The 14,426-nt window shown below is 35.9% G+C and overlaps 1 protein-coding gene across 2 annotated transcripts; it reads left to right on the forward strand.

Moving 5' to 3' along the window:
- The first annotated feature begins 398 nt into the window (after nt 1–398).
- LOC104230441 (DNA polymerase eta) lies at nt 399–14,031 on the forward strand. 2 transcript variants are annotated; one of them, XM_009783288.2, is made up of 16 exons: nt 400–658; nt 1,183–1,303; nt 1,409–1,520; nt 1,601–1,765; nt 2,240–2,404; nt 2,541–2,644; nt 2,895–3,014; nt 4,664–4,787; nt 5,003–5,116; nt 5,224–5,439; nt 7,145–7,253; nt 7,346–7,470; nt 10,136–10,196; nt 10,304–10,446; nt 12,116–12,221; nt 13,057–14,031. In XM_009783288.2, the coding sequence occupies exons 1-16, from the start codon at nt 583–585 to the stop codon at nt 13,308–13,310; spliced, it is 2,115 nt and encodes a 704-aa protein (XP_009781590.1). In that variant the 5' UTR covers nt 400–582; the 3' UTR covers nt 13,311–14,031. The 2 variants fall into 2 exon arrangements, with proteins under 2 accessions (XP_009781660.1, XP_009781590.1); XM_009783358.2 differs by lacking the exon at nt 5,224–5,439 and having other exon boundaries at nt 399–658.
- Nucleotides 14,032–14,426: the final 395 nt, after the last annotated feature.

Below are 14,426 nucleotides of genomic sequence, written 5' to 3' on the forward strand. Positions count from 1 at the left end.
GATCGTTTTTCCTTTCGTTCCAGTAATAGTAGCGTTAGTCTAGTATTTTATATTCTTAGAATTCTATTACTACGTGATGTTACTTGTATTATGTTTTTTCTAGTATTTTGCTCTTGTTACTATTTTTCTAACTTTTATACTACTGCATTTATTCTATATACTATTATGATTTTGTATGCTTGCTTTGAGTCGAGGGTATGTCGAAAATAACCTCTGTACCTGCACAAGGTAGGGGTAAGGCTACATACTCAATACCTTTCGTAGATCGCCTGACCCCACTTGTTAGATTATATTGGTTTATTGTTGTTGTATAGTTTAAGGACAAATTTAACCTTTCCCTTATTAAAAAAGACATTCATGTGCTTCTAGATTTAGTCCATTAGGTAAATCCAGTTTATTTTTGCAACTACAAAAGTAGATTTGATCCGAACTATTAAGAGAGGTAAAATTGAATCATTTCTCAAAGTTCATGGTCAAATTTGAAACTTTCCCCCTATATATTAGGGTATAAAAGTTCAAATGTTACCCGCCTAGGAATTGGTGGGAAAAATAGGAAAAGACGATTGACGGGAGTGAGAGAATATGCCGGTGGCAAGGCCTGAGTCATCGGATTCTAGAGTTATTGCTCATGTCGACATGGATTGCTTCTATGTTCAAGGTTCTCATTTTTCTCTTCCCATTTACCTGAAAATTTTGGGATTTTCATCACATTTGATTAATTTGTACTGATATTAGGGCATAGGCAGACTTGACACTGTAAATAGATTCCCTTAATTTCCCTTTTAAAAAATAACAATTATTTCCATTCCTTTTTTGTTCTTACTGGAATCATCTATGGAATTTTAATGAAAAGCTACAACACAGAAAGTTGAATTTTCACATGTGAAAGCGTTGAAAAGACCCCATGGTCAGCATTTTCAATTAGGGCTAAATAATGGCCTGCTTATTGGTGTATGTAAGCAGTACAATCTTCATATTGAGAATTTAATTTAGAATTCTGATATATCTCTGTATTGAACAGTGTTCTTTCTGTATTGATCATCAGATAGTGATGTCACCATATTTTATTAATAATAGTGATGTTACCATCTTTTTCTTGTGTATTTATCTTTAGCTTTTTTCAATTTTGTTATGCTATGATATCATCTCTATAGTCTAGCTAACTGGTAACACTGTGTGTAGTGGAGCAGCGAAAGCAACCAAGTCTAAGAGGTCAACCCGCTGCTGTTGTACAGTACAATTCTTGGCAAGGTGGGGGGCTGATCGCTGTCAGTTATGAGGCTCGTAAATTTGGGGTGAAGCGGTGAGTGTGTGTAGCGTTGGCTGTATGAGTAGTTAAATAGTTATTCTTGGAGAACTACTGATACTCATCGAAGTGTTTGAGCACTGAAATATTTACATGTTTAAGCTCAATGCGAGGTGATGAAGCAAAGCAAGTTTGTCCGGAGATTCATCTTGTTCAAGTCCCAGTTGCCCGTGGTAAAGCTGACCTAAATTCTTACAGGAATGCAGGCTCAGAGGTCCATTGATACTGAAAGCTATCCTTGTGCTTTAAGAACGAAAAACGTGTGCTGATAATCATACCATTACATAACTGCAGGTTGTCACCATACTTTCAAGAAGAGGCCGATGTGAGCGTGCTTCAATTGATGAAGTGTATTTGGATCTCACTATAGCTGCTGAAGCAATGTTGGCAGATAATCCTCCTGAGTGCCTGGAAACAATCAGTGAAGAAGCAGTGAAATCACATGTTTTGGGTCTTGAGGTAGTAGATGTCACTTAAAGCAGCAGCTTTTTTTGTTTGTTTTTCCTCCTAACTGCAAGAAACTTTAGTGCGATCGAGTAATGGCATTCAAGAGCAACATTAGTTTAATAGCATGGAAGAGCAACATTAGTTTAGGGTATTGAGGTTGGATTTCGTCTAGAAGGTTGTTTCAGGCTCCGACAAATCAGCAGAGCATTTCATTGATCAATCAAGGCCTATTTTCTCATTTCAAGTAATGAAATGCTAGAACAGAAAGTAAACTCTATTATGTTTTGAAATGATAGTACTGGGGATAAGAAAATACATATGGCAGGCCTGCATAATATGATGTGACTTCTGCAAAATAATGTTGCAAATTTTTTCGTATTGGCCTTTCTTATACGTTTTTGCTTTTTTTCTGTTTTACTTATATTTTTATATTTTATCCATATCCCTCATGTTCTGCTGATATCTGCTGACTTAGTTCCTGCACAGGTTGGTACCAATCCCAGAGAGAATGTCAGACATTGGCTCACCAGAAGTGACGCTAGTCGCCGTGATAAGTTGTTAGCCTGTGGAGCGCTTATTGTTGCAGAACTTAGGCTGCAAGTATTAGAAGAGACTGAATTCACTTGTTCTGCAGGCATTGCTCATAATAAGGTGGAAATATTTAATATTTTGTAACAATAATAAGGTGGATATAGTTCTCTGTTTAAATGAAAAATGCATCAATTTATATTTGATGATTTATCTTGGAAGAAGGTTTTTAGTAACTTGAGTATGAAATTGTGAGCAGATGCTGGCCAAACTAGCAAGTGGAATGAATAAACCTGCTCAGCAAACTTTGGTGCCTTTCTCATCCATCAGCAAATTACTCGAAACTTTGCCTATAAAGAAAATGTAGGGGTTTGCACAGAAATCCTCTCTTGACACCTTATTACCATCTTTTGAATAGTTAATAGTATGCTAGCTGCTTAATTATGTCTTACTTTTATTGAGGTTGAATTCTTTTCTTTTCATATTTCGGTCTTTTCCATTGACTGCTCTACAGTGTCGCACATGGTTTCCATAATGTAAATGATATATATTGGCTTGTTTATTCTTCTAAATACTTTTTTTAAACATGGCTTGGTATACAATTTGTTCGCAGGAAACAGCTTGGAGGAAAACTTGGAACTTCTTTGCAAATTGACTTAGGTGTGAACACTGTTGGGGATCTGCTCCAGTTTTCAGAAGAGAAGCTACAAGAGTATTATGGATTAAATACTGGGTGATAATCTACTCGCAGTCTCAGATGTGTTAGTTTTCGTAAATTTTTGGTCTATCTATCATTGCCCATGTTGGGGCTGATTCCTTTTTTAAAGGCAAGAAGAAGACCACTAGTTGAGTTAAAAATGTGAATTAAAATAAAGAATGAAAATAAGGAATTTGATGACCAAACTGTCTCAAGATATCTGAACTCACTACAGTTTAGTAATTATTCCATACTTCTAATTTAGGTGGATTTATCCATATCTAGTCTTATAGGGGCGTTTGGGTTAGCTAAAAAGTTGGTCAACTAGTTTTTTAAGCAGTATGAGCTTTTAAGATTTGCCCAAACACCCTCTTAGAATGCTTTTTTATCTCTTCTAATGGAAGTAATATAAACAGGAAAACTGGTCTTGTGAAACGCCAGTGTACTGATAACCTTGATTTTGCCTTTTCCCAATTAAAATCATCATTTTTTCTGTTGCTTCTTCTTGTGTTCTGCTTCTGAGCTGATATATATATATATATATATATATATATATATATATGCGTACTTCAGTTTTATAATTTTTTTTATACTGTTTTTATAAAATTGTTTGATGTGCATAGACAGAGTAGAACACTTGCTTGCAATTTTGTAATCAGATTGGTCAATTATGTTTTATCCTAAAAGTTTCTTGTTTTTTCAATAAGGTTCTTTTTATACCTTGATAGACACTAGTGAAGTTGATTGAAAATCATTCTAAAAATTTCATTTCTCGATAACCTAATTCAACCGCTCGAAATTAGAATTTATTGAGTGACACATATTTGGCATGTTTAATAAGATGAGAAAAAATGATTCGAGTAATACATAAAGATCTAAATAAAATCCGATGGCATGTCAAAGAAATTGATTCTATCATTAACAAGTTGAACAAGGTTGAGATTAAATATTAAATAAAAGAAAAAGAAAAGATGCAAATGCACATGAACAATTGACAATTAACTATTATTTCGTATGTTAATCAGCTGATGAAATTAACTGTATTTCGTTATGGTGTTTTCCTGTTGTACAAAAAATTAGCTTTTGGTAAGCATTTGAAGTTGAAATTATACGGCACTCCCTCCATCCCAATGTGAATGCCACTATTATTATTTGGAGAATCAAACTATTTTTCCTTGAATATAATTTTCAGAACATCTTAAAAACATTTTTAACTATAACAATCAGGTTACCTAGGTTTTGCTGTACTTTTTTAAATATGTGAAAAGTTTCTGAATATTAAGAAATGAATGATTTTTTAATGTAGTTCATTAAATATTTAATTATTTCCAGAATATTAAGAAATGAATGGCCTAATTTACTAGATAAGTTGATTAACGCCTGTACTTCGAACCCTGCAATTCTTCTTGGATGGACTTGGATGGAGAGAGTGCCAAGTAATAAGCTCGCATAACCTAAAATTAACTTTAAATCAATTTTGTATTCAATGATATATTCCACCAACGTGACCTTTCAATATTTAGTTTATGATTGATCAACTTAAAATTTTTCCCTTACAATTGATTAACTTAAGTTTGTTGTCCACTGACAACACCTTTGGTTCTTGAGATTTAATACTTTTATTTTTAGTCTTAGCAGATAGCCCCTCTGTGACCTACTGACTTTGTTGTGCTTAACTTGTACAGTTCCTGGTTATGGAATACAGCTAGGGGCATTAGTGGGGAAGAGGTCAAGGAACGCCTTCTTCCCAACAGTCATGGTTCGGGAAAGACATTCCCTGGACCTCGAGCTCTCAAAACTGTTGCTTCTGTAAGTTTTTCCCAAACTGAACATCCATCTTCTGCATGATCACTGATCTATCTTACTCGTATCAGTTAGAAATAACTGATTTAGGGAAAAATAGAAGCAACGATGTTCTGATTTTTACTTTGTGTACATTTACATTGGAATTTTGTTTTGAGTTACTAAATGTTTCATCTACCAATTGTAATTGGACCTACTCTACCTTATTGATTTGTTTCTAGGTTGAAAAGTGGCTCAGTGAACTCTGCGAAGAACTTAGTGAACGTCTTCAGTCTGATCTAGAACAGAATAAGCGGATTGCACATACTCTTACTCTACATGCTCAAGCACACAAGGTTGGCTTTTCTTGTCATATCTCCAGCATGATGACATGACTATTTGCAAGTTCCCTAGCAATTTAGAGTTTCCTGAACTTGCATACTTGAATATGTGCTATGCGCAGTCAAATGACGCAGATTCGTTCAAGAAATTTCCATCAAAGTCATGTCCACTAAGGTATGAGACTGCCAAGATTAAGGAAGATGCCCTCAGCCTGTTTCAAGCAGGATTGCGTGAATATCTTGGCCAGTATAATGTGAAGACTTCAGGAAATAAAAACTGTGGGTGGGGAATAACTGGTCTTTCTGTTTCAGCCAGTAAAATAGTAGCCATACCATCTGTAAGTTCTAAGTTGCTAGTAACAATATGTACTTCTTTCATCCTTTTCCATTCATATTTATCCAATGTCCAAATCTCCATGCAATAAATTCTTGTCTGAAATAACATAAACCTCTGAGATGAGTAAACCGAAGTACCGAACGAACAAATGGAAGCTCATAAAGATGGTTTTTGTTTCTCTTAATGAGATATGAGAAAGTCCATTACCTTGTTACCTTGTTGTTGCAATTGTTTGTTGCTTTATTTTCGCTGTTCCTTGAGCCGAGGGTCTACCGAAAACCTCTCTATCTTCACAAGGTAGGGATAAGATCTGCGTACACATTACCTTCCCCAAACCCCACTTATGGGATTATACTGGGGTTGTTGTTTTTGTAATGATATATGAGAAAGGGGTTGCACAACTACTATTAATACTTGATATGATAAATTCCTTTTCGTGATTGCTTCTTTCAGGTTACAGTTTGGATATAATCAGTAAATGGCTTAATTCTTATTAAAGTTTATTTTGTGATGCTTTTCGCTATCTAATTGATTATCCCGAACTCCATGACTCCATCCAAATTGAATTTGCTTGTTGTTGATCGCATTTTTGCTACTTGTCTCATAGGTTCTTAACAGGTCTCTATTTCAGAAAGGAATAATTTTTTAATAAATGAACTTGGTCAAATGACTTTCCCTGCATAATGGCAGCATTGTCGCTGCTGACAGAATTCCTGTTGCGGTGTATATGCCTCAGGCAGTTTTTCCCAAATCTGGTTTACGGATATTAGTAACATTAAGGTGGTTAACTTTGTGGCAAGTGAACATGAAACTCTACTCTAACTCAAAGCAGCCTCTTCAGATTTACCCTATGTTCTATTTTCATTGATTATTTCTCAGTTTGAAATATGTTCAGGTTCTTGAAGCAACTATGGTGTGAAATTGCACAGTTATTAAAACATAACCTTGAACAAATGAATATCCATTGAATGAGTAATATCCTCTGTGCTAGATGTTCCTTTAAGGTGAACTATATTACGTGTATTCGCCGAGTTACCTATAAATTTTGTTGTGTGGAAGCAAAGATAAACAAAAAGGTAATCTCAGATTAAAGTCTATAGGGATCAAATAAACAAGAGGAAGTGCCATGAGATCTGTTTATGGTGAATTTTAATCCTAAATAAACGTCCAAATGACAAAAGGAGTTTACTTAATTTGAGGTTATTTGAAGAGGAAAGGATGAAAAACATAATTTCTCTGTTGCTAAATAAGGTAGTTTAAGTAGGTCAAGTGCAGCTGAGTGGAGCTACTAATGAAGAGCTCCAACTTTGCTCTTTGCTGCATGTTTCTGGCTAGTTATTTGACAGTTCAATTAAGAAGCTTGGACCCATGAAAGTGAATCGTATTAAAAAAGAAATTGAAATGTTTTATGGAAATCTTACTTGAGTATAAGGTTTCCTGTTGTTTCTTGGTTGATTTTTTACTTGAATGGGAGCCTTAGAGCAACGGTAAAGTTGTCTCCGTGTGACTTATAGGTCGCGGGTTCGAGCCGTGGAATGAACCACTAATGCTTCATTAGGTTATGCTGCTTACATCATACCTCTTGGGGTGCGGCCCTTCCCCGGACCCTGCGTGAATGCGGGATGCTTCGTGCTCCCGTTGATTTTTACATCTAGCATATGCTTAGTGTCATGATATTAAATTCTCCTGATTAATTCTGTTGGCAGGGTACACGGTCTATCATGAATTATTTTCAAAACCAAGAGGAAACTTACCCTCAAGTAAAACTATCCAGCGAAAAGCTTATCCAAGATGCTCCACTTTTGTCCCCTTCAGGTTGTATGCCACTATGCTAGTTATCATCTGTATTTGTCTTTTGGCATTCTTTTGTTAATTGATTGTCTTACCTTTTGGAATTGAATTTACAGAGAACTGTCTAGGATGTGGAGGTCATCCAACTTTGCAGTCAACAGAACAACTAGCACGACATGAGGAAGATAAAGAGACTAAACGTTGCATAGAGGAAGAGGACAAGGAGATGTGTAAAGAAAAGGTTTGATGTCGTTCTTGTTTGTTTCAATCTGCATTGGTCTAATACAAGAACATCATCCATACAATATAATGTTAACAAGTCATGATTCAGATAAAATCCAGATTATTTTGAATATTAATTATGGTATATTTCAAAAAGCTAGTGGGGATTTTGTTTGGGGGGGGGGGGGAGGGGTAGGAACGCCTTATCAATTTAGTGATGCATGTGTGAAACGTATTTTCTTTACACTTTCTCTTAAATGTCTTACTGATAATTTGCTTTGACTGCAATTATCTGCAATATATGTGCCTGGATTTTCTCTGCACTATATGTGCCTGGATCATAACCTACCCGAACTTTTGAGAGACAGGTTCAATAGAAGTGTCCAAGACAATGTAAAGCATGTTTCACGGGGGCTGCTTTTGCTTGGTGGAAAGTGAATCATGAGGCAAACCAACCTCAGTTGAGATTGCTCTTATGTCTACTCCTCTCCTCGGTTTGCAATCACTTGCACTTGCGAAATACTTATATAGATGCAAATATGATACTTTTGAGCCGTGTTTGGGTTTAGCAGAAAATTCTATGTACTACAACTGTTATGCCTCAGTCCCTAATGAATCGGAGTTAAAAGGCTATATAAGGCTATATAAATCCTCGCTGACAGCAGAAAATTCAATATATTAGATTTAAAAAGATGTTGGTTAATTGAGTAAAAGAGTACATAAAAGCATTACAGCAGCATTAGGGGAAAAATCAAAGCACAATCACTTGCTGGCTTGAAAGCTTAAAGGCTACTCAACCCTCCTATATAGCGAACTATCAGGTGATGGAAGTGGGCATCTTTACTTAGAGATATGATACTGGCTTCGCTATATACCAGTAAAAATATTTAGGTCTGGCCCAAAAACCTTCTACTGTTGACTCTTTACAGTATTTTGAGACGTTGTGGGCAAAGTGGTACATCGAATGAAGTAGGATTATCTGGAGGCTGTTTGGGAGGATATGCTAGTTTGCCTGTTAACTTTGTGTGATTAGAGTAACTTACTGCGGCTACTGGCTATAGTTATTGCTAGGGCTGTCTAAGGGGAGGGTACGGGGACATTAAGGGTTAAGGGTACGTAAGTGTGGTAGTTACGGGTTCAATTGAACCCATAACTTTCGACATGGAGTAGAAATGTATGTGTAAAAATTCATATACAAAAATAATAGATTTGAACCCATAACTTTAAAAATATAATGGGTTCAATGTAAAAAATCTTAAAAGTTGAACCCATAGAGTTTAAATCTTGGATCCGCCTTTGGGTACGGGGAGGGTAAAGGTAAGGGGAAGGTTCCTTAAGAGTACTTTTCTTAACGGTATTTAAGGGTAAGGTTAAGGGTATTTTTTTGGGTACGCTACCAGTACCCTTACCGGTCCTAATGGTACCGGTACTTATGGGTGCGGTACCGGTACTTTAGGGGTACTTAGGGGTATTTTAAATTAAGAATTAAAAAAATTATATTTAAATACAAACAAGCTTTAATGGATTAAAAAAATTCAATACTTTTATTTCAATACTTATAAAAATAAAATTACATATTTTTTTTCTATTTACGGAGATTTTCAATAATTTCTATTGGTTCTTCGCTTGAAATTGATAACACTTGTTCTTCTGTGTCCCTACTGTCTCCGGCAGATAGTATTTCACTACATGCATCGTTGTCTTCTTGAATTATTTCTGGAAGGCCAAAGTTTCTTCTCTTCAAATATTTCAACAAGTCTTCATCGCAAACATTATTTCTAACAGTTGTTCTAGGAAAACCTGGAAAAACAGGATTATATGTTTTTGTATGTAACTCCTAAACCCGGACTGGTTAGAATTTGTTTCAAACGAGGACCCCCGTCCCTAGCATTATCCTTAGTAGATCTATTACACACTTTTACCAGTTTAGGAACCATTTTTAATAATAAATGATTAAAATTACAACAAATAGCAACACAAGTATAACAAAAATAAATGTGAAAATTAATATGAGTTGCCACCTGGGCTACTTGACAGTGAGCTTGGGCTAAGTCGTGATGTGGCTAATTGCATAGTCATTTTTTCATAATGAAAATGGCCTCAAGCAATAATGTCTCTTTACTCTGCAAACAATTAACTAGTACGAATCTACATCCTTGAACTTCCTATCTTTTGTTCAGGTCAGTTCTATCTTGTGCGCGTCATTACACAAATCTACATTCTTGAGCTTCCTACTTTCATAGGTTACAGGAATCTTTTATGCTTGTAGCTTGATATTTGGATATTTGGTATCAGCATTACGTTTTCAGGTCTGTTCGGTCGGTCTTAAAGAAAGAGAAGAAAAGTTTTCTTTTTCTATTTTGTAGTTGATACGTCTTCCCTTTTTGTTATCTTAAACTCCTCTAGCCTTTTCCGAAGGGGGGAAGACAAAAGATGAGACGTAAGTGTTACCGGTAAATAAAGAAAGAGGAGCAAACCATATACACTGATTGCAATCTCAGAAGCCCGCTTAATTGAGTTGGGATATCAGTTATAACAATTTCAGTACTATGACTTATTTTGTGCTATAAATTATTTGATGGACCTGTTCTTTAGACTTTCAGTGAGATTCCTGCTTTCTGTATTTCCATTTTGATTATCCTCTACGGTATAAAACCTTTATAATCTAGGGTCTTTTTGAGCAGGGCTTTCTTTTATCACCTGAACAGCTACCAGATAAAGAGACTTTGATATGTTCTTCACCAGGTATTTCTTCCTATTGGTTCTAATAGCTAAAAATTTGGTCAATATTTCCTTATTATCTTTTGCTTCTTCCCTATTTTTGTTTTAATTGGACTTTTATTATCCTTTAGATGCTGAAGTGTATCCGAAATGGGAGAAAGAGTATCCGAGATGGGAGAAAGATCAGACTGAATCAAGTGGGGTCTCCCTTACTGAAAAGAGTAGAGATACTTTTGAGTCGGAGGAAGGGAAGAGGAAGTCCAATAAAGAAAAGGTTTCAAACTCCATTCTATTATTTCATTGCTTGATATAAGAAAATAGAAAGTTACTTATTTCATGGATTACAACTGTGTATTGACTGTGTTCTCATGTTTCTCCTTACACATTTAGCTTTCCTAAAATGCGCAGGCTTTTCTTTCTTCCCCATTCTTGTCCTTTTCAATATGATTGCTCTCGTACTTTCCTTAAGAACTGTGCATTTTGCTATTCCTTGTGTGATAAGAATGTGCTGCTTAGACTTAAAGGCAAGTTCTACAAGGTTGTAGTTAGACCGACTATGCTGTATGGAGCAGAGTGTTGGCCTGTCAAGAACCCTCATGTCCAGAAGATAAAAGTAGCTGAGATGAGGATGTTAAGATTAGGAATGATATGTGGGCATACCAGGTTGGATAAGATTAGGAATGAAGTTATTTGGGATAAGGTGGGAGTGGCCCCTGTGGAGGATATGATGCAGGAGGTGAGGTTGAGATGGTTCGGGCATGTTAAGTGGAGAAGTATAGAAGCCCCAGTCAGAAGGTGCGAGAGATTAGCCTCAGTAAGTATTAGGAGTGGTAGAGGTAGGCCTAAGAAGTCTTGGGGAGGTTATTAGACGGGATATGGCGCAGCTGGAGCTGACTGAGGACATGGCCTAGATAGGAGGGTTTTTGGAGGTCGAAGATTAGGGTAGAAGGCTAGTAAGTAGTCGAGTGTTTCTCTGTCTTACTCAGTGTCACTAGCATTAGTGTTAGTGTGACATCCTTTTATTCATAGATTACTATTACTACCTAGAGTTTAACTGCTTTCTTGGCTTCGTTCTTTTCTATCTTGTTGTTATTCCTACTTGTTGCCATTACTTTTTTTCATCTGTTCTCCCGCCGGGGGTCTATCGGAAATAGCGTCTCTGCTCTTCTAGGGTAGGGGTAAGGCTGCACACATCCTACCCTCCCCAGACCCCACTTGTGAGAAATTAATGAGCCTGTTGTTGTTGTTGTTGTTGCTTGACTTTAAGATGACAGATTGTTTGAGCAGTCAGATTTAGGTTTCTGACAGATTGTTTGAGCAGTCAGATTTAGGTTTCCTTTCTTCATCTTTCTTCTTGTTTAAGTATTTATATTTTGCGTAGTATGTTGTAGTAAAGCTCATCACTTGAGTAATTAGATTTAGATTTTTTAATTATTTATACCTTCAACAATATATGTATTGCAGTAAAGAAAGAAATCATTATGCAACCTCCTAACAACATGTAAAAGATTTACTATGTTGAGGCTGATAGATCTCTGTTGGTTGGTTTGAGATCATATTTCTATAATCTAAACATAAGAGGTCAAATAAAAATTTTAAGCATCACATCATTTATCAAAGAGATCTATCCTCATAAAAAAAGATTATCAAAGAGATCTTTCCTCTCCTTCTGCGTGTTGCAATGTTATGCTTCACATATAAAAACAGACCATGTAAAGTATTTGCACATCTTTTCTGCACTGGAACAGGCATCAATGATCAGAGCACTGAATCATTTGTATGAGTTTCACCTATATCCCTTTCAGATTGTGACATTCCATTTTTGGATTGGATGCCTTAAACTTGTCTTGGAGTAAATGTCCAATATACCAATACTGAAAGTATCTTTATTTTGATTGCTTCAGAAAACTGTTTTTAGCTTCTTTTTGCTATTGTTATATCAGGGAATGCAAACAATCTCGCGATATTTTCAAAGTCAAAACTCTGGCTCTCTCATACAGATAGAACATGCTAGCACTACTAATCTTAGCGAATCATCCTCCTTGTCAGGTAACAGATTCACCAGCCAATGTATTTTTTTTCCATTAACTTTCCATTTTTTACTCTCTCGTCTCATTTTTTACATGATCGTGGTTGATTGAACATAGTGTTTGAGATATTAATTTTTTTTTTTTTTGGTTTCCCACCTGGTGTCCGGTACCCGCATTGAAGCCCGACTATATCCGGATTTGCGCCGCGTAGGGCCCCATTCGGGGAGAAGCGCTCCCTACCAAGGATTTTTCCATACCCAGGGCTCGAATTTGAGACCTCTGGTTAAGGGAAGAGCAGCCCCATCCGCTGCACCACATCCTTTGGTGGTGTTTGAGATATTAATTTGACTTGGTGGTAAAGGGAAATATTAAAGTAATAGTTGGATAATTAGATTAAAATGAGCATATCACATCAAAATTTAAACTGAACAATTATATGAATTAAAAGTTGCACTCTCTCTGTTACATGACATTTTCATTTTTTGACGTTAAAAATCTTTCACATTGTTCCATATATATATATATTCACATTTTTTCAAGAATTCATATATTTAAATTATTTAACCTTCAACTTTGATGTGATGCCTATGTATCAAACTAACTTTTCAACCAATTGCTTTGATATTTTTCTTTCATCATCACAAATAATAATATATAACTCAACCTAATGTCTTAAAATTCATGTCCAGTTAAATACCATCATGTAAGATGAAAGGGAGCAAATATAAGACAGAATTATTTGTGAAATGTTATTAAATATTTTGCGACATCCTAAAATAGAAGAAGGATGTCATAAATTTAGAGCAGGGAGTATTGGGTTTCTTCCTTATTTTGTATTTATTTGTATTGCGCAGGCCCTCATGGTGAACAACCTCAAGAAAATTCACTTACAAGGGGTGAGTCCAGTGTCGATGCACGTCTTTGCAGCCAGTTTAAAAGACCTGCCTGGAGTTACGACATTGATGAGATTGACCAGGATGTCTTGAAGGAGTTACCAAAACAAATTCAAGAAGAGGTACATGCATGGCTCAGGCCTCAGAAGCGATCTAATACAGTGAAAAGGGATTTAGGTATTACTCGTTATTTCTTACCTTCAAAGGATAAATAGATGCCAACAAACAATTCCTGTAAAGAGGTGGATAACGTCAGAGGCTTATCTGGAGCTTCGTGCCCAGATTGAGCTGGATCCTATTGAATCAGGAGACCATCTTAACAAGTTGGTTAGTCATTATACTCGGTCTTGACATGCTATATCCTATTGTTGTTGAATATTCATTAGTTCTTGGGATTGCTAAGTGCAGAAGTCTCTACTTCTTTGAGATCAGGATGAAGAAGCATGTCCGTTAATATCACGGAGTGTAATGTTATTCAGAGCGTAATATTTGTGTACCTATTAGGTTAGTCATTATATTCAGTCTTGACCGCAAACTGTTGTTAAATACCTATTAGGTCAGTCATTATAATGTTATTCAGAGCGTAATATCATACTGTTGTTAAATAATCCTTTGTTCTTGGGGATTGGCGAGCACAGAAGTCACTACTTCGAGATCAACATGAAGAAGCTGCCGGCTATATCAATTGTCTAATTTTATTCAGTGTAATACGTGTTAGGTTGCTATAGGCTGTGTTTTGCTCTAAGGATTGGCATGTATATTCTTGAAAATGAATAAATGTAAATATTATTATGTCATGTCTTATATGGACAAGTTTGCGGTCTATTCCCTTCTGTTCTGGAAAATGGGATACGTTCTTTCATTTATTTATCTTCTTCTTGAGTTATGAGCTTTGTAGCGAATGCTTCTTATAACAGATATTTGAAGGCTTGATTTTGTTGCTCGTATATTTTGTTTTTTAGCTAATGTGCAGATTAAAAGAAAAAGAAGTCTACATGATATCCTCAGCGGGGGGAATGTTGGCCCACATTTGGAGGCGGAGCCAGAATTTGAAGTTTATGGCTTCTAAACTTGTTGTCGAACCCATAGCTCGTTATACTGGGTTTACAATTGAATATTTACACATATTTAATGGATTTCCTAATATATATATATAAGGTCTAAGCAAAAGCTAGTGGTTTCATTCGAACCCGTAACTTATACTCTCTCTCCGACCCTGCCCAGATTCCATCAAAGATTATTGTCAATAAAACTTTAAGCTATAGCTTTAAAGAGCATCAAGCTTGACTCCTTTTTCATTTGCTTATAATTTGTCATTGAAATAATTGAAA

This window comes from Nicotiana sylvestris, chromosome 9, assembly GCF_000393655.2.
Source record: "Nicotiana sylvestris chromosome 9, ASM39365v2, whole genome shotgun sequence".
NCBI classification, from domain to species: domain Eukaryota; kingdom Viridiplantae; phylum Streptophyta; class Magnoliopsida; order Solanales; family Solanaceae; genus Nicotiana; species Nicotiana sylvestris.

Excerpts from the sequence above, each read along its gene's own strand:
- LOC104230441 (XM_009783288.2), top strand. The coding sequence starts at position 583 with ATGCCGGTGGCAAGGCCTGAGTCATCGGATTCTAGAGTTATTGCTCAT. Across the intron at positions 3,015-4,663 it reads TATTATGGATTAAATACTGG|TTCCTGGTTATGGAATACAG; the intron begins GTGATAATCTAC and ends TAACTTGTACAG. Across the intron at positions 10,197-10,303 it reads TTTGATATGTTCTTCACCAG|ATGCTGAAGTGTATCCGAAA; the intron begins GTATTTCTTCCT and ends ATTATCCTTTAG.